Source organism: Bos indicus, chromosome 8 (genome assembly GCF_029378745.1).
Source record: "Bos indicus isolate NIAB-ARS_2022 breed Sahiwal x Tharparkar chromosome 8, NIAB-ARS_B.indTharparkar_mat_pri_1.0, whole genome shotgun sequence".
Classification (NCBI taxonomy): Eukaryota; Metazoa; Chordata; class Mammalia; order Artiodactyla; family Bovidae; genus Bos; species Bos indicus.
Genome location: NC_091767.1, coordinates 414,981 through 440,285, shown reverse-complemented (window position 1 = coordinate 440,285; position 25,305 = coordinate 414,981). Strand labels below are relative to the sequence as shown.

The 25,305-nt window shown below is 42.2% G+C and overlaps 2 protein-coding genes across 2 annotated transcripts in view; one reads left to right on the top strand and one right to left on the bottom strand.

Annotated features, from left to right (window-relative positions):
• The window catches only part of DDX60 (DExD/H-box helicase 60), a 60,072-nt gene extending 58,300 nt beyond the window's left edge, over positions 1–1,772 (top strand). The window contains 2 exon segments of the mRNA XM_070794332.1: positions 189–313; positions 1,103–1,772. Coding sequence (XP_070650433.1) covers positions 189–313; positions 1,103–1,216 — 239 coding nt within the window. The 3' untranslated portion in view covers positions 1,217–1,772.
• Positions 1,773–5,383: 3,611 nt separating this feature from the next.
• ANXA10 (annexin A10) overlaps positions 5,384–25,305 on the bottom strand; it is a 79,310-nt gene continuing 59,388 nt past the window's right edge. Inside the window, exons 5-12 of the mRNA XM_019965640.2 lie at positions 24,400–24,490; positions 23,349–23,428; positions 15,024–15,077; positions 14,839–14,932; positions 13,885–13,980; positions 13,311–13,369; positions 8,225–8,347; positions 5,384–5,712 (exon numbers count right to left, since the gene is read on the bottom strand). Coding sequence (XP_019821199.2) covers positions 5,644–5,712; positions 8,225–8,347; positions 13,311–13,369; positions 13,885–13,980; positions 14,839–14,932; positions 15,024–15,077; positions 23,349–23,428; positions 24,400–24,490 — 666 coding nt within the window. The 3' untranslated portion in view covers positions 5,384–5,643. The remainder of the gene's footprint in view (positions 5,713–8,224; positions 8,348–13,310; positions 13,370–13,884; positions 13,981–14,838; positions 14,933–15,023; positions 15,078–23,348; positions 23,429–24,399; positions 24,491–25,305) is intronic.

Sequence of the window (25,305 nt, the reverse complement as noted above, 5' to 3'; positions counted from 1 at the left end):
CAGTTCTATCTGTTGCTTCCTGACCTGCATACATATTTCTCAAGAGGCAGGTCAGGTGGTCTGGTATTCCCACCTCTTTTACAATTTTCCATAGTTGATTGTGATCCACATAGTCAAAGGCTTTGGCATAGTCAATAACGCAGAAATAGATGATTTTCTGGAACTCTCTTGCTTTTTTGATGATCCAGTGGATGTTGGCAATTTGATCTCTGATTCCTCTGCCTTTTCTAAAGCCAGCTTGAACATCTGGAAATTCACGGTGCATATATTACTGAAGACTGGCTTGGAGAATTTTGAGCATTACTTTACTAGGGTGTGAAATGAGTGCAGTTGTACAGTAGTTTGAGCATTCTTTGGCATTGCCTTTCTTTGGGATTGGAATGAAAACTGACCTTTTCATTTCAAAACCCGCTGGATTAGGACAGACATATTTGGGAGCCAGGTGCCAGTATCCCACAGCAGGACGCAGGCTCTGTCTTCAAGTCTGATGCTAAGCTGGTTGGAGGGCAGGGAGATGGTGAGTAAAAATATCTCAGTGGTTTCCTGCTTTCCCCACTGTGTTCTTGACTCTGAGTTAAATCCCAGCTAATTTCCCACACTTCTCAGTTAATTCCGTCAACTTTTGCTTGTGTTTCTGATGTTTCTCTGCAGGGACAGGCCCTCATTCTGCCTCTGTTCCATCTTCTGAGACATCCCAGTTTGGCACTGTTTTAACATGTACAATGACAACTTTGTTCATAATAATGTTCTACAATATAAGAGCACTAAAAGTCATTTTTTTTTTTTAGCCAAACGACTAGCCTCTTTTCTGATTCAGTCCATTAAAGTTTTATTTTGTCTCTGGAAATGCCAGCAATTCAGTGCTAATTTATCTTTTCCTCAGCTGTAGACTAAGAACACACCCAAACAAAGCACATTCCTTTCACGCTGCTGGCTCTTTTCTGTAGGTTAAACATGGGTGATAGGTTTCAGTTAATTGGAGGCCTCGCACTGGTCACTCGGGCCATGGGGTAGATACCCCTCCCTGCGTTTGGGGTTCTTGTGACCACTGGAGGTCGGTACACACAAGCAGCCATGGCTGTAATGGTAATGCTCCCTCTAGCACAGGACCTCAGTGAGTGAGTTATGCAAAGACGAGGACAGCCGTGTTGTGCTGGCATTTAAACAACTAGGTGACACTTTCGACAGAAAACTTGGGAGAAAAGAAAGGCCCTGACTGTGTCCAGTTTTCCTGAGCCCTGGGCACCTCGGAAACTCAGGTGGCCCAGGTGCCCCCTTGCATGTCAGGATGCGGTCACCACCCCTTCCCACATGGCTAAGATGGGGCTTGTAGTGACTCCTCCTTACCCACGACCATCCTCAACATGCCCTCGAGAGTCTTCTGCTTTGTCTCATGTAGGATGAGCTGGACTGATTTCCCCTGCTGACCAACCAGACAAACATTTGCTACAGATATTAGTCTTCTCCTGTCCACCCCACAGGTCTCTGAACTATATAACCCACCTTCAGGCTCCTCCTAAAAGCTGCCTGGAGGGGACCCCAGATCTGTCCCCACCCAGTCCCTGTGAGGGTCACTGTGAGGTCAACGGTGCCATCACACCACGTCCCCCACTCCCACACTGATCCTCTCCAGCCTCGGGTACTGACCCTGTGAATTGAAGCTGTTTCCTGCTGACCTTTGAGACCCTGCACACCCATGGTCAGCGTCTTCCCTTTGTGTTCGCCTCCTCCACTTACTGCGGTAAAATCTGCTTCCCTAAGTCCAGAGGTTTTTTTTTCCCACACTATGCCAAAGACACGAAAGATATTACTTAGCTAAAGTGTAAGTTTCACAATTCCTTGAACAATGTATATAAAGATGTCTTAAGGTGAAAAAGATCTATTTCTGCTTTATTGACTATGCCAAAGCCTTTGGCTATGTGGATCACAATAAACTGTGGAAAATTCTGAAAGAGATGAGAATACCACCACCTGACCTGCCTCTTGAGAAATCTGTCAAGAAATGCAGGTCAAGAAGCAACAGTTAGAACTGGACATGGAACAACAGACTGGTTCCAAATAGGAAAAGGAGTACATCAAGGCTGTATACTGTCACCCTGGTTATTTAACTTGTATGCAGAGTACATCATGTGAAATGCTGGGCTGGATGAAGCACAAGCTGGAATCAAGATTGCCGGGAGAAATATCAATAACCTCAGATATGCAGATGACACCACCCTTATGGCAGAAAGTGAAGAGGAACTAAAGAGCCTCTTGATGAAAGTGAAAGAGGAGAGTGAAAAAGTTGGCTTAAAACTCAACATTCAGAAAACTAAGATCATGGCATCCAGTCCCATCACTTCATGGCAAATAGATGGGGAAACAATGGAAACAGTGGCTGACCTTATTTTGGAGGCTCCAAAATCACTGCAGATGGTGATTGCAGCCATGAAATTTAAAGACACTTGCTCCTTGGAAGGAAAGTTATGACCAACCTGGACAGCATATTAAAAAGCAGGGACATTATTTTGTCAACAAAGATCCATCTAGTCAAGGCTATGGTTTTCTAGTAGTCATGTATGGATGTGAGAGTTGGACTATAAAGAAAGCTGAGCACCAAAGAATTGATGCTTTTAAACTGGTGTTGGAGGAGACTCTTGAGAGTCCCTTGGATTGCAAGGAGATCCAACCAGTCCATCCTAAAGGAGATCAGTCCTGGGTGTTCATTGGAAGGACTGTTGTTGAAGCTGAAGCTCCAATACTTTGGCCACCTGATGCGAAGAGCTGACTCATTGGAAAAAACCCTGATGCTGGGAGGGGTTGGGGGCAGGAGGAGAAGGGGATGACAGAGGATGAGATGGTTGGGTGGCATCACTGACTCGATGTACATGGGTTTGGGTGGACTCTGGGAGTTGATGATGGACAGGGAGGCCTGGCATGCTGTGGTTCATGGGGTCACAAAGAGTCAGACATGACTGAGTGACTGAACTGGAATTGGAAGGTGAAAAGTTTTTTTTCAAGGAGTTTTTTTTTAATTAATTTTTTTATTGAAGGATAATTTCTTTACAGAATTTTGTTGTTTTATGTCAAACCTCAACATGAATCAGCCATATATACTCTCCCTTGAGAACCTCCCTTCCATCTTCCTCCCCATCCCACCCCTCTAGGTTGATACAGAGCCCCTGTTTGAGTTTCCTGAGCCACACAGCGAATTCCCGTTGGCTATCAATTTTACATATGGTAATGTAAGTTTCTATGTTACTCTTTCCATACATCTCACCCTCTCCTCCCCTCTCCCCATGTCCATAAGTCTATTTTCTATGTGTGTTTCTCCATTGCTGCCCTGTAAGTAATTTCTTCATTACCATTTTTCTAGATTCTGTATATATGCATTAGAATATGATATTTATCTTGCTATTTCTGACTTACTTCACTCTGTATGATAGGTTCTAGGTTCATCCATCTCATCACAACTGACTCAAATGTGTTCCTTTTTATGGCTGAGTAATATTCTATTGAGTATATGTGCCACAACTTCTTTATCCATTCATCTGTTGATGGACATCTAGGTTGCTTCCATGTCCTGGTTATTGTAAACAGTGCTGCAGTGAACAGTGGGATACATGTGTCTTTTTCAGTTTTGGTTTCCTCAGGCTATATGCCTAGGTGTGTGATTCCTGGGTCACATGGTGGTTTTATTCCTAGTTTTTAAAGGAATCTCCATACTGTCTTCTATAGTAGCCGTATCAATTTACATTCCCACCAACAGTGCAAGAGTGTTCCCTTTTCTCCACACTCTCTCCAGCATTTATTGTTTGTAGACTTTTTGATGAGGGCCATTCTGACCAGTGTGAGGTGATACCTCATTGTGGTTTTGATTTGCATTGCTCTAATAATGAATGATGTTGAGCATCTTTTCATGTGTTTGTTAGTCATCTGTATGTCTTTTTTGGAGAAATGTCTGTTTAGGTCTATTTCCCATTTTTTTGATTGGATTGTTGTTTTCTGGTATTGAGTTGTATGAGCTGCTTGTATATTTTGGAGATCAACCCTTTATCAGTTGTTTTGTTTGCTATTATTTTCTCCCATAAGGTGGAAAGTTTTTAAGTTCTCATCGGGAATTCTAACAATATTTTTCTTATAAGAGTTTTGGCCTGTATAACAGCTATGCTAAATGTCTCAAACAATTACTACTTTGGCTTGAAATGCTAATGATTTTTTTTTTTAATGGAAATAAAACCCAGGTTAAAATTATATAGCATCATATGCATCAAGACAATCAGTTGAAGTCTTGAAAGTAGTTTCAGAAGTCTAATTATGAACTGTTTCTACATGTCCTGCACCCTCCCCCAAGGCAGAACCCAGTTCTGAGCATGTGCGCTACATCCCTGAGCCCAGAGGGGCAGTCTCCCGGGACTGGGCTGTGAGCTTGCGAAGTGTGCTCCCCGGGGAAGAACACACTCCTGTGAATGTCACTTAGGTTTCTGCCTGCCTGTCTTTATCCTTACCCGTTGCCTCCAGGGTCTCGTTTGTGTGCTCACTGCCCGCACCCCCCACCCCACCCCATGCCACTGTGTATCCTGGGACTGCAGCCCTCTGTCGTGGGCTCACCCATCCCTGTTCCCGATTCTGTTCTTGCTACACTGTGGCTTCAAGCTCCATTCTCCCCAAATCTGACTCTGTGAGTACCTTTTCTCTGCTTCCCCTAATTTACCAAATCTTTAGAGACCAAAGGGATCGGCCTCACTGATGGTACTAATCATGTGCTTGCTTCCAGAGAGACCTTGATGCTGCTGTTGAGCAGTGAAAATGGAAACCAGGAGCAAGGACTCCTCTGAAGCAGCTGGTAAGTGGCTGGTTCAACACCAATGCCAAGGAAAACAGTACCTTGGATAAGCTGCTGTCACTAGGGTGGCTGTCAAATACACACATGCCTGTTTTTATGTCTCTCACACATCTCAGCTTGACAAGCATAGAGCTGGCTGCATTCTGCTGTTTTGTGTCTTTGTGGTGGTGGTTTAGTCCCTTCATTTGTGTCCAACTCTTTGTGACCCCTTGGACTGTAGCCCACCAGGCTCCTCTCTCCATGGGATTCTCCAGAGAAGAATACTGGAGTGGGTTGCCATTCCCTTCTCCAGGGGATCTTCCTGACCCAGGGATTAAACCTGCATCTGTTGCATTTCATGCATTGCAGGCAGATTCTTTATCAAGTGAGCCTTATGTCTTTGCTTTCATTTAAAAGGGCTTTCAATGTTCACTTAGCTTTAGTTGGCCCAGAGTCTTGAATGGGGGAGGGGATGGCCACCCACCGATTGTCCTGGTCTCCTGCTGGGACAGACATAAGCCAATCCACTTCTTGTAGGAATTGATCCTTCACATTCAGTAACATATATTTCAATACAATGATTTCCTTTATTATTCCAGTATACACAATTTAACAAATTGCTGATTTAGATATGTGCATATCCAATCCCATATACTTTCATCAATAAGTTTTTCTTGAAGAACCTATTGATACTAATTATTCTTAAAATACTTTTAAAGAGAAAAAAGAAACTATGATTCTATAATTTCATAATAATGCTCCTAACAAGGCAAATTAATCACAACCTATATGTGACATGTCTGTGAAGATGACGGCGTACTCCAGATTCTCCTTTTCACTCAGTAGTCATCTGCGTCACCCGCACAGATGGCCAGCAGAGCCTTCTCATAGTGCCCTGATGTGAAATTCTGAAAAGGAGCAAATATAAGGTATTTGAAACGCAATGTCATAAAAAGAAGCATAATTCCTCTGAACTATACAGTGAGACACCATGGGCCATTAGCACCTCAAAAATTGTTTATGTTTCCATCCTGATGTAACATGTCCTGGGGACTCTTCCCGGTGGAGGTTATTGAAAAGTAATGACATGGTCACAGTCAATAGAATGGGGTTTATATAAAGCTGATGGAACCCTAATGGTTTTTATTTATTTAGTTTTGGCTGTGCTTGGTCTTCATTGTTGCCTGTGGGCCTGAATATGTTTTTATAAAGAAGAATGCTTAGCAGTAGAATTAATTCTTCTCCTCACCCTTAGATAAAGAGGTGTTAATGTTGTTACAAATTAGTGTAGAGTCTAGAGGGCACACTGGACAATGTGTCTCAAATGGTTTAAAGATATTTATACTCATTAATGCAGTCATTCTACTTCAAAAGGTCTATCCTAAGGAAATAATGATCAATTGTTGATGAGCCCAAGATTTGTGCTCCAAAACATATGTCATTATATTGTGTACAATAATGAAAAAGTAAAAGATAATATATAATAATATAGGGCAATTTATGCTCTTTACAACTTATACAATGGGATCCATGATTTAAAGAAATAGTTCTTTAAGTAGTAAAACTTTGATGTTTACATATAGTTTTAAAAAGAAAACACATACAACAAAATTTTACTGTTGGTTATCTGTGGTGAATAATTTGTTGTTGTTGCTCAGTCACCCAGTCGTGTCCAACTCTTTGCAACCCTATGAACTGCAGCACACCAGGCTTCCCTGTCCTTCACCATCTCTCAAGAGTTTGTTCAAACTCATGTCCATTGAGTCAGTGATGCCATCCAGCCATCTCATCCTCTGTTGTCCTCTCCTCCTCCCTTCAATCTTTCCCAGCATCAGGGTTTTTTCCAATGAGTTAGTTCTTCACATCAGGTGGCCAAAGTATTGGAGCTTCAGTTTCAGCATCAGTCCTTCCAATGAAAATTCAGGACTGATTTCCTTTAGGATGGACTGGTTTGGTTTCCTTGCAGTCCAAGGGCCTCTTAAGAGTCTTCTCCAGTGCCATATTAGGGCAATTTAAATCCTTTTATCATCTTCTATAGTTTCTACATTATTTTCAAAAATGATAGTAATAAAAGTATTATAAAACTTATCTTTGTTAAAAGGCAACTCTCATGTTCGTGTTCTCTTACACAGCCATTACTTATAATTCACTGCTTTAAATGCATAAGGTTGCATTAATTATTTGTGAATATTAGTAGATTTTGAGGTGGCCATGGTTAACTGCTGTATAGTATTGAGCTAGTTTATTCACCGAGAAAATGAGTTATGCATTTCTCAGTGAGAAATGTTCATCTTCACTAAAGGTTTAGGGCTTTGAAGGTGGATGCGAGAAGAGTCTTATCAGAGACAAAGGAGGAAGATGTGTCTTAAGTGCTCCAATAATCCTTCCTCTGAAACCATCTCAACTTCCTGAGGCCTATGAGGCCTCCTGGGTTATATGGTCTCTTGGTCCTCTGGTTGTCAAGTTTCACCTGGATCTTTCAGGGAACTAAAAAGCTATTTTATGCAATGGAAATTCTCAAGAAACAATGTGGATAAGACAACAGGGCTTGTTCAGTGGCTCAGTCGTGTCTGACTCTTTCCAACCCCATGGACTGTAGCCCGCAAGGCTCCTCTGTTCATGGGATTTCCCAGGCAGGAATACTGGAGTGGATTGCCATTCTGTTCTCCAAGGGAATCTTCCCAGCTCAGGGATGGAACCCAGGTCTCCTGGTTGGCAGGTGGATTCTTTCCCACTGAGCTGCCTGGGAAGCCCAGAGGACACAGCTGTGCTCAAAATATACCTTCAGATACATTACAGGCCCCTGTGCTTGGGTGCCATCTTGGAGTTCTTTATACTTTTTTGAACCATGGGTCAAACATTTTCATTTTCCACTGTGTCCCCAAGTTACATAGATGGGCCTCCATATGCTGACAGTTCTTGGCTGGGCTTTATCAGGATCCAGAGTACAGTCTACATGTGTTAGAGGGAAGACCCCAGGCTGCAGACTTCAGAGTCATCACATCAGCACCCTCCAGGGCTCATGGGTGCGGGTGCACAGAACGTTATGGCCCCAGCATGTGCGGGGACCTGACAGGCTGCCCTCCCCTCTGGCAGCACACAGGCGGTTGATCTCAGAAGGCGCTCTTCAATTAACGTGCTCTTGTTGCAGAATGCAGTCTTCTGGTGCTGGTGATCAGGGGATGAATAGCGCTCATGACCAGACCACTGACTTTTGCTTAAAACACATCAAAGAGGAGTAAGTGAGGTGAAGGGGTTTTCTTACCTATTGATGCTCTCAGGGTGCCTGACCCACTGATGTAGACGACCCCTTGATTGAACTTTTAGATTCCACCATGAAGTTATTTAAAGTTAGGCTCTGGTTTCAGTTTCAAAAAGGATGAACTATGGGTGCAGGTGGATGACGATTAGGAGACTTACCTTGATGTCGTGGAAAAGGGACTTCCCATATCGCTCTTTGTATCGCTTCCTTATGGTCATCAGGTCGATTTCACTTCTGGCGATTAGAATCCTAATCACGGTTTTATTATGGAAGCCGAAGTCCTAAGAGACACAGCCAAGTGGGGGTGACCACCATGAGGAAGCAGCACCTTAAAGACAGTCTGTCTGAAATGGACCCAGCCCTTTTCTGTGACCATGGCCTGTATTCCTCAGACCGTGGTGCCGGCACCCATGAGCACTGACTCAGACTCCGCCTCAGCTCTGTGACCAACCCCGGCCATGGCGCACACACAGTGAAGCGGTCCATCTCCTCTGCTTTTCCAATGCCCTGTCATCTCTATTTCCAGGGTCACAGCCTTGAGGCTGGCCCTTTTCATTTCACCAGGTTCTACAATAATCTTCCCTTTTATTTATTTTTAAAATTAATTTTTATTGGAGTATAGGTGATTTACAAGGTTATTTTCAGGTGTACAGCAAAGTGAACCAGTTATACTGAAACCCAAGTCATCCAGCCATATCTGACTCTGTGGCCTCATGGACTGTAGCCACCAGGCTCCCCCAGCCCTGGGATTCTCCAGGCAAGAACACTGGAGTGGGTTGCCATTTCCTTCTCCAATGCATGAAAGTGAAAAGTGAAAGTGAAGTCGCTCAGTCGTGTCCGACTCTCAGCAACCCCATGGACTGTAGCCCACCAGGCTCCTCCATCCATGGGATTTTCCAGGCAAGAGTACTGGAGTGGGGTGCCACTGCCTTCTCCGATTTTATATATGCTGCTGCTGCTAAGTCACTTCAGTCGTGTCCAACTCTGTGCGACCCCATAGACAGCAGCCCACCAGGCTCCCCTGTCCCTGAAATTCTCCAGGCAAGAACACTAGAGTGGGTTGCCATTTCCTTCTCCAGATTTTATATAGTGTGTATATGTTGATCTCAAATTCCTATATTGATCCCTCTCTCCTCTTACCCGCTGGTAACCATGAGTCTGTTTTCTACATCTGTGACTCTATAATTCTCCCTTTAAACCTGGCCAGCCTCCTCATCATCTCCCAGGTGCTGCATTTTAGGATGCAGATGTGATCATTTGCTCTCTCTATGTAAACATTCTTCCTGGGTTGGGAGGTGGTCCCAGCTCTGGTTGATGAACAATTGGAGGCTAATTACTTTATAATATTGTATTGGTTTTGCCATACATTGACATGAATCAGCCATGGGTGTACATGTGTTCCCCATCCTGAACCCCCTTCTACCTCCCTCCCCATCCCATCTCTCAGAGTCATCCCAGTGCACCAGCCCTGAGCACCCTGCCTCATGCATCGAACCTGGACTGGTGATCTGTTTCACATATGATAATATACATGTTTCAATGCTATTCTCTCAAATCATCCCACCCTTGCCTTCTCCCACAGAGTCCAAAAGATTGTTCTTTACATCCGTGTCTCTTTTGCTGTCTCGTGTATAGGGTCATCGTTACCATCTTTTAAAATTCCATATATATGCGTTAGTATACTGTATTGGTGTTTTTCTTTCTGAAGTAAGTCAGAAAGAAAAACGATTAGGTTTTTATTTTAACATCTGCTTATTGTAGTAAACTGTGCACATAAGAATTCAAGGTATTCGAAATACTTGCTGATTTAACCTCCAGTATTGAAAAATGCACAAAAATTAATTTCTGTGTATTAGCTTCAGAAAGAATACCTCTGCACAAAGCAAGTTCAAATTGCCTGTTCAAATGCAGTGATGGTGACACCTAGTGGCCAGGAAGGATCAGCTAATTTTTGAGGTATGAATGTTTTATGTATAGTAGCAGTAGTGTTAGTCACTCAGTCGTGTCCGACTCTTTGTGACCCCATGGACTGTGGCCCACCAGGCTCCTCTTTCCATGGGATTCTCCAGGCAAGATACTGGAGTGGATCGCCATTCCCTTCTCCAGAGGATCTCTCCGACCCAGGGGTCGAACCCAGGTCTCCTGCATTGCAGGCGGATCCTTTACGTCTGAGCTACAGGGAAGATCCAGTTTTATGTATAGGCTCCAGTATTCTTGGGTTTCCCTGATGGCTCAGCTGGTAACGAAGCCACCTGCAATGCAGTAGACCTGGGTTTGATCCCTTGGTTGGGAAGATCACCTGGAGAAGGGAGCAGCTACCCACTCCAGTATTCTGGCCTGGAGAATTCCATGAACTGTATAGTCCATGGGGTCACAAAGAGTTGGACATGACTGAGCAACTTTTATTTTTTTCAGTAATCTGTCTGCCAATTCAGGAACCATGGGTTTGATCGCTGGGTTAGGAAAATCCCCTGGAGGAGGGCATGGTAACCCACTCTAGTAGTCTTGCTTGGACAATCCCATGGACAGAGGAGCCTGGGGAGCTGCAGTCCATGGGGTTGAAAAAGTCGGACGCAACTGAGCAGGCATGCATGCACATGCACTACTAGCAAACTGCCATAAGCTAAAGTGATGAAAATGAATGATTAACCGAGTTTCTGTATTTAAGTTGTATAATTAGAGTGCATTGGAGAAAATCAGAGATGCTTTCCTTGGTGAGGGCTGGTGAAAACAGCTTTCCCCTGAACTTGACACTGGAGGGCCCTGACTTGATGTGGTCCTGTGCATGAGATCTCTGACTGCTGGAACACAGGACTCTCCTCCATAACCCGCGACACTGAGTACACACACCTTCCTTTTTGCACTGACACACCTCAGCAAAGTAGTTTTTATTATTAGGGGGCTCTCACTTGGGGCATAATTGGAATCAGTAATGTGATTATTTTCCCAAGGTCATTCACCAGCAAAGCTTTACTCTTGTTGGAGAAAGATGACTTGAAGTTATCCAATGTACATGCTAAGCCCTTTAGTCTTATCCGACTCCTGGCAAGTCTATGGACTGGAGCCCATCAGGCTTCTCTGTCCCTGGGATTTTCCCAGCAAGAATACTGGAGTGGATTGCCCTGCCCTCCTCCAGGGGATCTTCCCGACCCAGGGATTGAATCTGCATCTCCTTTGGCTCCAGCATGGCAGGCGGATTCTTTACTGCTGAGTCACAGAGTAAATCCAGTCACCCATTGTTCAGTTGCCCATTTGTTTCTGACTCTTTGCGATCCCATGGACTGTAGCATGCCAGACCTCCCTGTCCCTCATTATCTCCTGGAACTTGCCCAAGTTCATGTCCATTGAGTCAGTGATGCCATCCAGCCATCTCATCCTCTGACGCCCTCTTCTTCTGCCTTCAATCTTTCCCAGCATCAGGGTCTTTTCCAATGAGTCAGTCATCTGGTTTGCATCAGATTACCAAAATACTGGAGCTTCACCATCAGTCCTTCCAAAGAGTATTAGGGTTGATTTCTCTTAAGATTGACTGGTTTGATCTCCTTGCTGTCCAAGGGACTTTCATGACTCTTCTCTAGCACCTCAGTTTGAAGGCATCAATTCTTTGGCGTTCTGCCTTATGATTCAGCTCTCACAACCATATGTGACCACTGGGAAGACTGTAGCCTTGACTATGTGGACCTTCGTTGGCAAAGTAATATCTCTGCTTTTCTAGGTTTGTCATAGCTTTCCTGCCAAGAAGCAATCATCTGATTTCATGGCTGCAGTCACCATCCGCAGTGATTTTAGAGCCCAAGAAGAGGAAATCTGTCACTACTTCCACCTTTTCCCATGCAGTAATGGGGCCGGATGCCATGATCTAGGGTTTTTTTTTAATACTTCATCTTAAGCTGGCTCTTTCACTCTCTTCCTTCACCTTCATCAAGAGGCTGTTTAGCTCTGCTTCACTTTCTCCTATCATAGTGGTATCATCTGCCTATCTGAGGTTGTTGATGTTTCTCCTGCCTGTCTTGATTCCAGCTTGTAACTCATCCAGCCTGGCATTTCTCATGATGTACTCAGCATATAGGTTAAACAAACAGGGTGACAGCAGACAGCCATTCCTTTCTCAAGTCACTCAATAGCCTTGCCCATGACACTTTTAGACAGATATTTAATCCAATCAGGTTTTCTTCTTGGAAATAGAATAACAAAGAAGCAGGGGACTGTGAGCGTCAATCTTCCTCCTATGTTCCGAGGATACAGAGGTTCTTGTACATAATAAAAATTACTGTACATAAGTATAAGTAAATAAATTATTCTTGATGATTAGCATGTTATCCACACTTTCTGGCTACCTCTAAGAAGCTGGTCTCTAAAAATCACTTGGAGGATAAAACACTCTATTAAAATTACAAGTCTGAGTGAACTCTGGGAGTTGGTGATGGACAGGGAGGCCTGGCGTGCTGTGATTCATGGGGTCACAAAGAGTTGGACACGACTGAGGGACTGAACTGAACTGAACTGAACTGACTGAATTTTTAAAATGATTTTCACTGAGATTTCAGGGCTGTGATGTGTATAATGATCTGCATCAGACCTTATCAGTTTCTCAGTGTCTCATGCATGTTGTGGATGCAATGTGCATTGTCTCAGGCCTGTGAGCCTTTGTTTCTTTGAACATGAATGCACCAAAGGATGTGCAATTGACTATCACCTGAAAGTAAAAACATTTGTACATAATTACAAATACAGCTTTAGAGTTTATTGTCTGGCTGTTGCCTTTTAAGTGGTTTTAAAAAACCACTATGTTGAAAAATTTGTAGTGCTTTGACATTTTCTGCTTGACTCCATATGCTGTGTAATTGCCTGAGTATGAGGTGGTGGGGTGGGGGTGGGGGGTGGTGGCTGGGGTGGGGCGGGGTGGGGGGAGGTTTCTTTGGAAGCTGTGACAGCATTTGGCTTTTCAGTTTCTTCAGATGCTAAAAAAATGCTGAAGCACACCTCCTGGGGGGAAAGGCGCTAAGAAATACTTCTTAGGCCCCTCCATTTGATATAGAAAGCAGAGCATTATTTTCACTTGATGGGTCTCATTTTGGTGTGTAATATATCTTTTCACGTGAGCATATCTACTTTGAAGGTAATATATTTGCATACAAATTCAAAAATGGGAATAAATACTTAAATGATTGAAGTAAAACTAGTCCTTTGAGAAAGTATACATGACTTCTGGAGAAACATTAAAAATATGTGGGTCATACTTACATGGATTGCACTATACAATCTGTAAGCAAAATAGGCTGGTTTGTCTCGAATACAGAGAACTGGGAAAAAACAGAGAGAAAAGAAGAAAGTTTGAGAGTAACAATACATTTTTTTTTTTTTTTCAAAATTTGGGAAACGAGAATACTTTTTTTTTTTCCACTTATAATCCTGGAAAACTGATATTTTGTGAGTTCTCTGTGGGATCCCTCATTGTACACTATATTACAATGTCAACATTTCAAATAGTGGTAAAACCATAACCTCTTTACAAGGGAAGGAAATTAGCATGTATGCAATGAATTTAAAGATGTGAGATCCCAATGACCTGAGAAGTCAAGGCTTCCTACCATGAACACTGACAGCTCTTAGGAAGAGTATAGGTTCATGAAAAACATCAGCTTGCCATTGTATTAGGAGCTGATGTATTTTTTGTCTACAGAGAATGTAGAGAAATGTCTTGTCTAAATAATTAAAATCAAGGGAAACTAACTCAGTCACTTTAATTCAATTGAACACATCTTTATCTCAGTCAGAGCTAATTGACACTTGATATATCAAGTAAATTATTACTCACCAGTTGCTACTAGCAGCTCTCGAAAGTATCCATCGTAACATTCATTAATGGCATCTACTATGTCTTGCCCAGAAATATTTTGAAATTCCTGGAAAACTTTAACAAATTGATTCAAATGAGATTATTATGAATACTATAAGTTTTAAATGTAGGTATTGATTTGACTGCTTATACATAGGAAGGCAAATAAAGTGTAGGTATGTGCAAATAAGTTTTGGGTTGGAGTGGGACACCTTTTAAATTATTATAGACTTCTGTGTGTTATGGATAGTAGAAAAAAAATATTGTAAAAAAATAAGAGAAACAGGGACTTCCCTGGTGGTCCAGTGGCTAGGACTCCAGCCTCCACTCCATGGGATGCAGGTTTGATCCCTGGTCAGGGAAGTAAGATCCCTCATGCCACGTGGTGCAGCCAAAAAAAAAAAAAAAAAAACAATTAAAAAACAAGAGAAATAGAAAAGTATCCAGCAGTTTGGGGAAAGCCAAAGAAAGCACCTTTAAAACCAATACGGCAGCTTTGTGTGAATCACAGCTTCAGTAACAATGACCTTGGTTCCTTCCAGACTTATTAACCTATGTTCAGCATATTCTGTTTAAGACAACACGTGATGCACTGAACGGAACATGGCTGATACATGTAAGTTCTTCACCAAAACCAGAGATGGCTTTTAAAGGTTTAGTATTGAAAGGTTGTTGTTGTTCAGTCGCCAAGTTGTGTCTGACTCTTTGCAACCCCAGGAACTGCTATAATTCAGTTACTGGAAAAATAAAATTCTACAGAAACTTCCTTCCTTAGCAGTGTTAATGGATGAGGCATGTCTGTACAAACATAATCTAAAATAGATGCCTTGAGAGAACTGGCTTTCCTCTACTTGTAACACCCCCTTCCCCCGAATTACCTACTTGCTTCTTACTGCATAATCGGAGAGGAGCTATAAAGAAGGAGGATATTACCCAGGCACAGCTGCTGGTAGCTCTTGTTACACAGCATCAATTGCAGAAGCGTCTTGTGCTCCCCTGTCCTCTGCTGGCAGGCCTCCCACAGCACCTGAAATGCCGCGGGGCCGCCCGGTAGCACCGCAGCCCCAGGCTGCCCGACAAAGCCCCCACAGCTGCCCCCCAGCGCTAGTCCTAGTTACCATCGCGTCCTGAGTGGCCGTGGCTGGGTCTGTGTATCCTTCCTCCCTGGTTCCCTGGGAAGCAAGCACAGGTTTCCCTTATAAGTGTCCTTTGTTTTTAAATTGGAACATGGCTGATTTTTCATACTCTTCATGTTCATGGGGTTCTTGCAGCAAGAATCCTGCAGTGGTTTGCCATTCCCTCCTCCAGGGGACCGCATTTTGTCAGAACTCTCCAGTGTCATCCGTCCATGAAGCTCCAATACTTTGGCCACCTGATGTGAAGAGCCGACTCATTTGAAAAGACCCTGATGCTGGGAAAGATTCAGGGCAGAATGAGAATGGGGCGACAGGGGATGAGATGTTTGGATGGCATCACCGACTCAATGGACATGGGTTTGAGCAAACTCTGGGAGATGCTGAAGGGTCTTTTCAAATGAGAGTATTTTGTACATTTGTTTCATTCCTGCCTCTTTATCATATAAGGAAAGAGCAGACACAGCCAAGCTGACCTAAGAAGACATTTCAAACAGGAAGGAAAGAGGGCTCGCCAGTGCAAGGTCCTCTGGTCCCTGAGGGTCATGAGGACACAGAGGAAAGAGAGGTGGGAGAGACACGTGATGACCCAGTTTATCTCATGCTTCCTTTGGGAGGCCTGAAGGAAACATGCTTTTTGAACTTTGCGGGAATACTGAGTACCCTGTCTTTTGCTCTTATTGTTTTTTGGAATCTGCAAATGAACTCAGTGACACAGGACAGGGCAGGGGGCCCTGAAGACACCTCTGTGCATTATCTCCATCTGGGAGTCCCCTGAAGGATCCCAAGTGTCTCACCCGCTCCTGATGGAGAACCCTGACTGCTGGCTGAGAAGCACACAGGGGAGCCTGACAGGTGGAGGGGCTTACGGCCACAGCAGGCAGACCCTTCCGGCAGCCCAGGGCCATGAGGCAGACCACAGTGGCTGGAACCGTGTGGAGGATACAGCTGGACATGAGGGGATTCTTCAGTGAGAGCAGAGGTGAGGCCAGACCATCATGAGAGGTTACCTGCTTCTGACCAAACTGAAACAGAGAAAGGGCTATACATTAACCAGCTGAGGCTCATCTTCTTAGTGGAATTTGCTCTGACTGAGCTGTGGCACATCTTAACTGACCCACCATCCCCTCCCCTGCTGTATTCTTCATCAGCTAACATGCTGGGAAATGCACCAATTTACTAGCTTTCTCCTGTCTGAATCTCCCCACTAAAACACAAGCTTCTTAAGACTGGGGTCTTTGCCTCTTTTGATAATTCCCAGTCGTCCTTGGCACACTGAAGGCTTTTGATCAATACTCACTGAATCAATACTACACAAAGGAAGGAAAGATAAAGAAATACCTTAGATGTCACAGAACTTAAACATCAGTTAGTAGAGATGGGAAGATTTTCTGGATCACTGAAGTGTTTTTAGTGATTTCCAATCACACGATGTAGCTAAGTTGTGAGAAACATTTAAGAATTTTCTGCAGTTCTGTGCATCTGATATTTTTTTTGAGAGGTAAGAATTTTGGACATTTAACTTGAAATGGGGCCCATATGTGTACTTCTTTGTGCAATTGATTGCCAAAAGCACTGTAAGCAGACGGGTAGATTAAGAAAATGTCAATCAGCTAATGTGTGATGTAGCTTTTCCTACCAAGCAGATCTGGTCACATAAAAAGCCTAAGTTAGGACAGTAGCCTGTTAGGGGATGCAAATGCCAGAGAAATGGCATAAACAGGCATTTGGGTTAGGAATAGAATAAACTCGTGACAGGAACAAATTAAGGGGGTTCAAGTCTAGCCAGAAGTGTTGGGAGCAAACACAGTGGAGCGGAGGCCCCAGGGCAGCCGCCTGTGGAGCAGCACAGGGGACTCCTGGCAGATGCCCCTCTTCCTCTCTGTGGAGACACTTGTCATCTCTGTGTGATCATGCATGCGGATTAAGTAACCTCTAAGTGACTAATCCTTCATTATTTGACACATAATTAGATCTCCCGTAAGTCTGGTTTAACAGAAGCAGAGCAGAGGAAGTGCTGTGAGTAAGTTCAGTGATTGGCATTCATTTTCAAGAAGAACGTGTTCTGGTCGAGTGGTTTTCTTATTAGAAATAGCCCTGCTGGAAAATTCTTTGTAGATTAAGTTAAAGCACTTCTTTCCCAGAAAATATGATAATAATTTAAACACTTTATGTTTCATGAACACCTTCAAGCTTCCAATCCCCACTCTCTATTAATTCACAAAAAAACCCAAGTGTGTCTGAATGTCCATGGACAGTCTTTCCTTTGATTCTCAAAGTGAAGATGCAGAGGGAGGAGGCGGATGTGATTATAACTGTTGGAGAATTTTAGAACATGGGCACAAGGAGGGAACAGAGAGAAGAATGGTTTCATGACCCTTAATTTATGGAGTATGTCTCTGGAATCTCAAGAAAGCAAAATGATAAACCCAAGGACACACACTGACTTATAGCAGAGCTGAGAGGAAAAGATACATAGATAATACCTGATTGTTTTACAAACAGTGTCTGTCATCTCTCTATCTACTTTCTACCTCTCTACCTTCATATCTATCTAAGGAATCTAATATATCTATCTACCTACCATCTACATTTCTATTTTCTACCTATCATCATCTATTTTATTGGGCTCCAAAATCACTGTAGATGGAGACTGCAACCAAGAAAATAAAATATGCTTCCTCCTTGGAAGAAAAGCTATGACAAACCTAGATAGCATATTAAAAAGCAGAGATGTTACTTCGCTGACAAAGGTCCATAGAGTCAAAGGTATGGTTTTTCCAGTAGTCATGTATGCATGTGAGAGTTGGCCCATAAGGAAGGCTGAGGGCTGAAGAACTGATGCTTTTGTTTTGTTTTTATAAATTTATTTATTTTAATTGGAGTCTAAAGAACTGATGCTTTTGAACTGTGGTGTTGGAGAAGACTCTTGAGAGTACCTTGGACTGCAAGGAGATCAAACCAGTCAATCCTAAAGGAAATCAGTCCTGAATATTCATTGGAAGGACTGATGGTGAAGTTGGAACTCCAATACTTTGGTCACCTGATGTGAAGAACTGACTCATTAAAAAAGACCCTGATGCTGGGAAAGATTGAAGGTGGGAGGAGAAGGGGATGACAGAGGATGAGATGGTTGGATGGCATCACCAACTCAATGGACATGAGTTTGAGTAAACTTTGGGAGTTGGTGATGGACAGGGAGGTCCATGGGGTCCCAAAGAGTCAGACACGACTGAGCGGCTGAACTGAACTGAACTGATTCATTGGAAGAACTGATGCTGAAGCTCCAATACTTTGGTCACCTGATGTGAATATATGAATCACTGGAAAAGACCCTGATGCTGGGAAAGATTGAAGGCAGGAGGAATAAGGGGACGACCGAGGATGAGACGGCTGGATGGCATCACCAACTCAGTGGACATGGGTTTGAGCATGAGTCTATTTTCTATGTGTCATTTATCATCGATCATCATCTATCTAAGGAATCTACCTAACCTATCTATTTGTCTATCTATCATCTATCTATGGAGAGAGCTTGAGGCAGAGAGAACAAGGATCCCAACTCGGGGGAGAGAAGGGTCTTGGTCCTGTGACAACACCCTCAGTTAGCTGGTTGTCTCAGTTGTCTCAGTTATTATCTACTCTGAGTTTCACAAACCCGTAGGATGCAATTCCATTTCCTTTCTGAGAATATCTAGACAGATTCTCTGGCATGGGATATACCAGAGTTTGTGGTCAGCGGACATGCTGGACTTCATCAGTTCCCTAACTCACTTTTCATATTTGTCCAGTCCTCTAAGTATTGATTCAAATCCTAAACTAGGAGTTCCAAAATGAGTCATGAGTATGGAAATCAGAAGCCAGTGGTCAAATTTAAAAATATTTAAAAATTTATGAGAAATTGTACAGTTTACTAAGCATTACACAGGACTCCTGATCTTGAAAAAGACTATTAGTAAAGGATATTATACTATGTCTTTTTAAGTTTCTTATATCCCGTTTCAATTGTGAGTTAAGTAACTTCTGTAAAATCTGTATTATACTCATAAAGTGTGTTTTACATTTTAAGGGAAATATACTGTGAAACCTCCTAAATATATAATATTTAGGTACACATTATTAATTTTCCTTGGCTTCTTATAAAATCTAGAACTCTCCTCATTTTTGGTATTCTATGTTGAAAGGGCAATTTTAATGCTCTGAAAAGCTATTTTAAGGTTAAACACACACAGACTTAAGTTCCAACTCTAGAAATTGAACTTCAGAAGTAATACTTTATCCTGTAAAGTCATAATCAAAATGAGGTGAAAGCCAGTGATAAAACAAATTGTGTGTTATTTCAAAATATGTATGTCTATACAGATAATATTATTGCATATACATGTGTACTCTATAAAAATAAAGCATTATTGTTTAATTTCAGGAAAAAGGAACTGCAGTTTTGCCAAGGGAAAATATTGTGCACTGATTTTTTCCCTTTGTGACTTATTTTCTGTCATGTTTAATTTTCAGAACTGTGTGTTTTTCCTGAAATATAGAGCATTTGCTTTATAAAAATCTACTGCAATCCTCATTCTTGGGTATCAGTTACTTTTAGGTGTTTTGTAGCTCAGCCTTTGAAGAAGGGCAGAGATTCTGAGAGGCAGCACACTTGATCACTGGAATTTCACCAAATAGAAACATAAGTGGAGAGGAGTCAGACGAGGTGGAAACAATCCCATTTACCATGTGCTTCCCTGTTTGCAGGCTGGGCTTTTACTCAGCAGATGTGAAGTGTCGGCCCAGCCACAGGGCCCGTCTGAGCTTCCAGGGAGGAGGTGCCATCAGCACACTTCCCTCAGCTGGCTCTGAGATGCGGACCAGCAGTTATCTTTGTTTTTTTGCCTTAAATTTTTTGTTGTTGGTGTTTAGTTGATTTATAATGTTGTGTTAATTTCAGGTGTATGGCAAAGTGATTCAGTTATACATATATACATATCAAAAAGATACATTCACCCAAATGTTCACTGCAGCACTAGTCACAATAGCCGGGACATGGAAACACCCTAAATGTCCATCAACAGATGAATGGATAAAGAAGATGTGGTGCATACACACAATGGAATACTACTCAGCCATAAAAATGATGAAATAATGGCATTTGCAGCAACATGTATGGAACTAGAGATTGTCACACTGAGTCAAGTTAAGCCAGAGAAGGACAAATACCGCATGATATCACTTATATGTGGAATCTTTAAAAATGGTACAAATAAACTTATTTACAAAATGGGTCCATGTTACTGTGGGATGTGCTGGGGGATCAGCTGTGGACCAGAAAGAAAAGAAGCCAGACTTGGAAGGAGAGTCTGGACTGAGATATAGCCTTAGTGGAATACAAAAAGGTCCTTACGAAACACATTTTTACCCTACTTATATTTTTCTTTAACAAATTGAAATACATTTCTGTTTGGATACTAAGAAAATAAAGATATGTTTGCCCTTAGATGTAACTTGTGGATTTATAGCAGCACTGTTGTCTTTACTCTGTTGGCGCAGTACTAATGCCAATATGAATTTCTGACTGGAAACTGTTGTTTTAATTTACATTATGGAGTGTCAGTCCAAGAAAGCCAAGAAATGATGACCCCTTTAAGTTGAGAGAATCTTGTAACTAATCTTACAACATTTATAAGTTAGAAAATATTTGATTGATGCTTTTCCAAGTGAGATTATTTTTAATATTAATAATGATTATTAAAAACTTTTTTCATATAAAAAGACTCAACTTCTGTCACAAATTTAAATAGGCTTATAGCTCAGTTGGTAAAGAATCCACCTGCATGCAGGAGACCACAGTTCAATTCTGGCGGAAAGATCCACTGGAGAAGGGATAAGCTACCCACTCCAGTATTCCTGGGCTTCCCTTGTGGCTCAGCTGATAAAGAATCTGCCTGCAATGCGGGAGATCTGGGTTCAATCCCTGGGTTGGGAAGATCCCCTGGACAAGGGAAAGGCTACCCACTCCAGTATTCTGGCCTGGAGCATTCCATGGACTTACAGTCCATGGGGTCACAAAGAGTTGGACACGACTGAGCTGCTTATTATTATTTATTATTATTTCCCCAGCAGCTCACACAGAAGCCTCCTGTTGGGCAATGTAAAGCCAAGCTCTGTGTTCTCTATTGATGTTATCATTCCAGAGAATAGAATCCTCAGAATAGGACTTGATGAATTGATATGGGCAGTTTTGGGAGGTACACAGCCATGCTGTGCAAATCCACTTTATTATTATTTTTTTTAATTTTATTTTATTTTTAAACTTTACATAATTGTATTAGTTTTGCCAAATATCAAAATGAATCCGCCACAGGTATACATGTGTTCCCCATCCTGAACCCTCCTCCCTCCTCACTTTAAACAATATTTGATTTTGTTTTTACAAATGGAAAGTTTTACTTTAATTGTAAGGTCAATGGGTTTGCTTAGTTCTATGCCATTTGTTTTTCAATTGAACAATTTGAAAAAGCCAACCAGCCCATCACCAATCTCTCCTCCATTGGAGCAGCTAGTACTTGGCTTCCTCAGAAACCTTTCCTTTTGGATTTCTTTATTCCTAATTTAAAAATGACAGTAACTTGGGCACAAAAAAAGTTTAAAAAATTAAAATTCTTGGTGCTTGGCAATGAATGAAATTCTCAGTTGGTGTTAAAATCAGGCTGATGTATTTATTCATTTTCTTAACTAAATGATACCAAATATTGTGAAGTACAATATGAAGATTTTAATCACATAAACACACATCTGATTGGATATGTGAAGCTACCCTGGATAAGAAAGATGACAAAATTGAAGATTAAGAAGGAAAATAAAGTAGTTATTTAAATTTGCACACTGCCATTGGTATTGTAAAGGAAAAAAATCATTATCAATAGTTGTGTTCTCATTTTAACTCTTTTCTATACACAGACTAGTTCTAGCCAGGGTAGAAATAATTCTTAATTTTTATCTTTCTCATGTAAAGTACTATGTAAAACTGCCCATTTTAAAAAAACAAAGTTTTGTAGAATCAAAAAAAAAAAAAAAGAAGAAGAAGAAGAAATCTCCCAAGCTAAAGATTTGAACCTGCAGTTTCAGAAAGAAAAATCAGTATATGGCTATGGGTCTGTCTACCACGGAATTTCCTGGTGGCTCAGACAGCAAGGAATATGCCTCCAATGTGGGAGACACAGGTTTGATACCTGGGTAGGAAGACCCCCTGGAGGAGGAAATGGCAACCCACTCCAGTATTTTTGCCTGGAGAATCCCATGGACAGAGGAGTCTGGTAGGCTACGGTCCATGGGGTTGCAAAAAAATTGGACATGACTGAACGACTAACACTGTCACTATTTTCCAGAATGGGTGGGAGATTTTCTGTAGTTTTCCCTGACCCCATGTCCCCTTGTTCTCTTTCATTCGGTAAGTTCTATAACCTGGGCTGGAACATCAGGAACTCCATCCACTACTCCCTGCTAGAAGATGGCTGGTCAGCAATCCGACTGATAACACAGAAGGACGGTGGCAACTTTGCTTGTCTAAATTCAAGCCTCTGGCTTCCTGCACCTGTCATCAGACACTGAGCCTGTGTCTGAACAATTCGGTCAATACAAACTCAAGCAGAAGATGGAATTACAGACATAAATAGTTGCTACGGAGGGCTCCCTTGTGGCTCAGATGGTAAAGAATCCCCCTGCAATGCAGGAGACACAGGTTTGATCCTTGAGTTGGAAAGATCCCCTGGAGAGGGAAATGAAAATTCACTGCAGTGTTCTTGCCTGGTTAATTCCATGGACAGAGGAGTCAGACATGACTGAGTGATTAACACTTGTACTAAGGAGGGAAAACTAGTTTTTGTTTTCAATAAAGCAGAATCTCTTAAATTAAAGTCATATGGGAGGCTCCTGGATCCCAGTTTCTTGTATTTCATCTGGTGGTTCTGACTGTTCACCAGCTGGGTGGGTCCTGGGTTCCTGATGCCTTAGACAGTGTGCACATTCTACTAATTGTAACTGTAATATTGTCAGTGTGTTAATTCCCTCATAATATATAATCAGCTATGCATTTATCTATAACTATGATCATTTTATTTAGAATAGACTGTTTTGAGGACAGAGATGGTGTCTCATTCATACTTGTTTGTCTCTATATTCAACCCAAGTTTCCATTGAAGTGCCTTGAATTTACTGGCATTCAGTAACTGTTATTACTGGAGTTTCCTGTCCTGTTTTTTGAAATCAAAACATATCTATTTTTCAGTAGTGCAAAGTGGAGCAAATCTAGGAATCTCCTACCTGGACCAAGCTCACGAGCATGTCTCTGAAGTGTCCTGAGGTCTCTGAGTAGATGTCCTCCTGCAGGTCACGGCTGTATTCTGGGGGAGAGCACACCCATGTGGAAGAGTTAGTCATGAAGGAACCGTGCCTCCCTGTGTTTGCAGAGGTCAGTGCTGCTCCCATAGGGTGACATTTCTTGGTCTTCTGCCACCTTCTACTCACATGAGGCCCGTGAACAGTCCACCCAACAAAACTGATCCCAACAATAACACAGGCCCAAGTCTACTTTCTTATAAAAATACTATCTCTATTCCAAAATTGAAAACCAGCATTGAGAATCATTTCACATTCTGTAACCCTTGAAATTCAGGGCTGTCTTCTCTTTCCTTAGACCACTGCCTGGCCCAGCGGTCCCCCAAGTCTTTGTCTTGTCTTAATATTGTCAGTGAAGGGTCTTAATTCTCTCCCCTGGCAAAGTCTTGTTTTTGTTTGAGTGCAATGGAGCTGATTGTCTGGAACATTTTGTTCACACTCAATGTCATATGATACATGATGCGATGGAACTTAAGGTATTAAAGCTTTTTTGAATATGAAAGTCGTTAACCTTTCCGCTTTTAAAATGCATAAAAATCAGATTCTGAGGTGGATTCAGTGATTATGAGGTTTATGAAAAGTGAAGCTGTTGCCTGGATTTGTAGAATTCACTGAGTGATCATTACACTTTGCTTTGTTCTGTCTTCGTAATTGTCCCTCTTGGGTGACAGACAAGGTCCTCCCTGAGCCACTGTCCTGAGTGTGCGCTGTCCTAAACTAAAGTCCACCTTGTAGAAACTCATCATTATTTTCCTGGAAACTTTGCTTCACTCAATTATCTTGGGGTTGCTTTGATTTTAGTGCCCTAACCACCAACTCTACTTAGACAATTCATTAGTCTTGCGTAAGCGATATCTCACATGTGACTGTCTTAGATAATTCTTTCAAATATATAAACTGGAATATTTTGCCTGTTATTTGAAAAATATAAAGTTTATAACGTGTAAAACATATGTACAAATGTATATTTCCTTACGCAAATAGTAGGCTTCTCGCATCTGGAAAATTTCTCCGTTTGTTCTCGAAGCTAATATGTCAATGAGGCAGTTCTCATCAGTGCCTGCTCCCTGGAAGGACAGAGCAAGAGACACATGAAGGCACCTACACGAGGAGTAGCTCTGTAGTGAATGGATGTAGCCCTGGTACTCTGTCCTTGATTCTGGGTCCCTAATTCCCCAAGAATGGTGCAGAGACCTCACCCCACCTCTCCCCAGGTGTGGAGTTTTGTACCATTTGCCTGCATATTTGGACTGGGTACTCTCTGCAGCCTCTTCCAGTCATGGGATATTCCTCCCTGATGGTGATTTGAAAGACAACACACCTTTTTCAGAGAGCTTCAGAAATCCATACCATTTTATGAGACACTGAAAAAATATAACAGTTTCATCTAAACATTGACATAGGACTTTCTCCTTAGGTTTTTAGTTACATCATTTTGCAAGAGGTACGGACTGACATATGCAACACTTAAAAAGACATTAGTTGAAATTCATATTTTATATAAGGCCTGTGCTGATCTATTGGTCTTCCCTGGTGGCCTAGCGGTAAAGAAACCACCTGCCAAGTAAGAGATGCTGGGTTGATCCCTGGGTTGGGAGGATCCCTTGGGGAAGGAAATAGCAACCCATTACAGTATTCTTGCCTGGGAAATCACATGGACAGAGGAGCCTGGAGTGCTACAGTCCATGGGGTCACAAAGAATCGGACATGAGTTAGCGACTAAAACAAACAACAGTGCTGATTTGTGAATATGATAGCCATGACCCAGGTCCCCTAATTTTCTCCCTTTCCCTTTTCGTGTTGTTCCCAGATCGGGGAAATCAGGTCATTGGCAGGCACCCCTCTGGAGTGATTGCAACCTCTCTACAGGTGTCTCATTCAG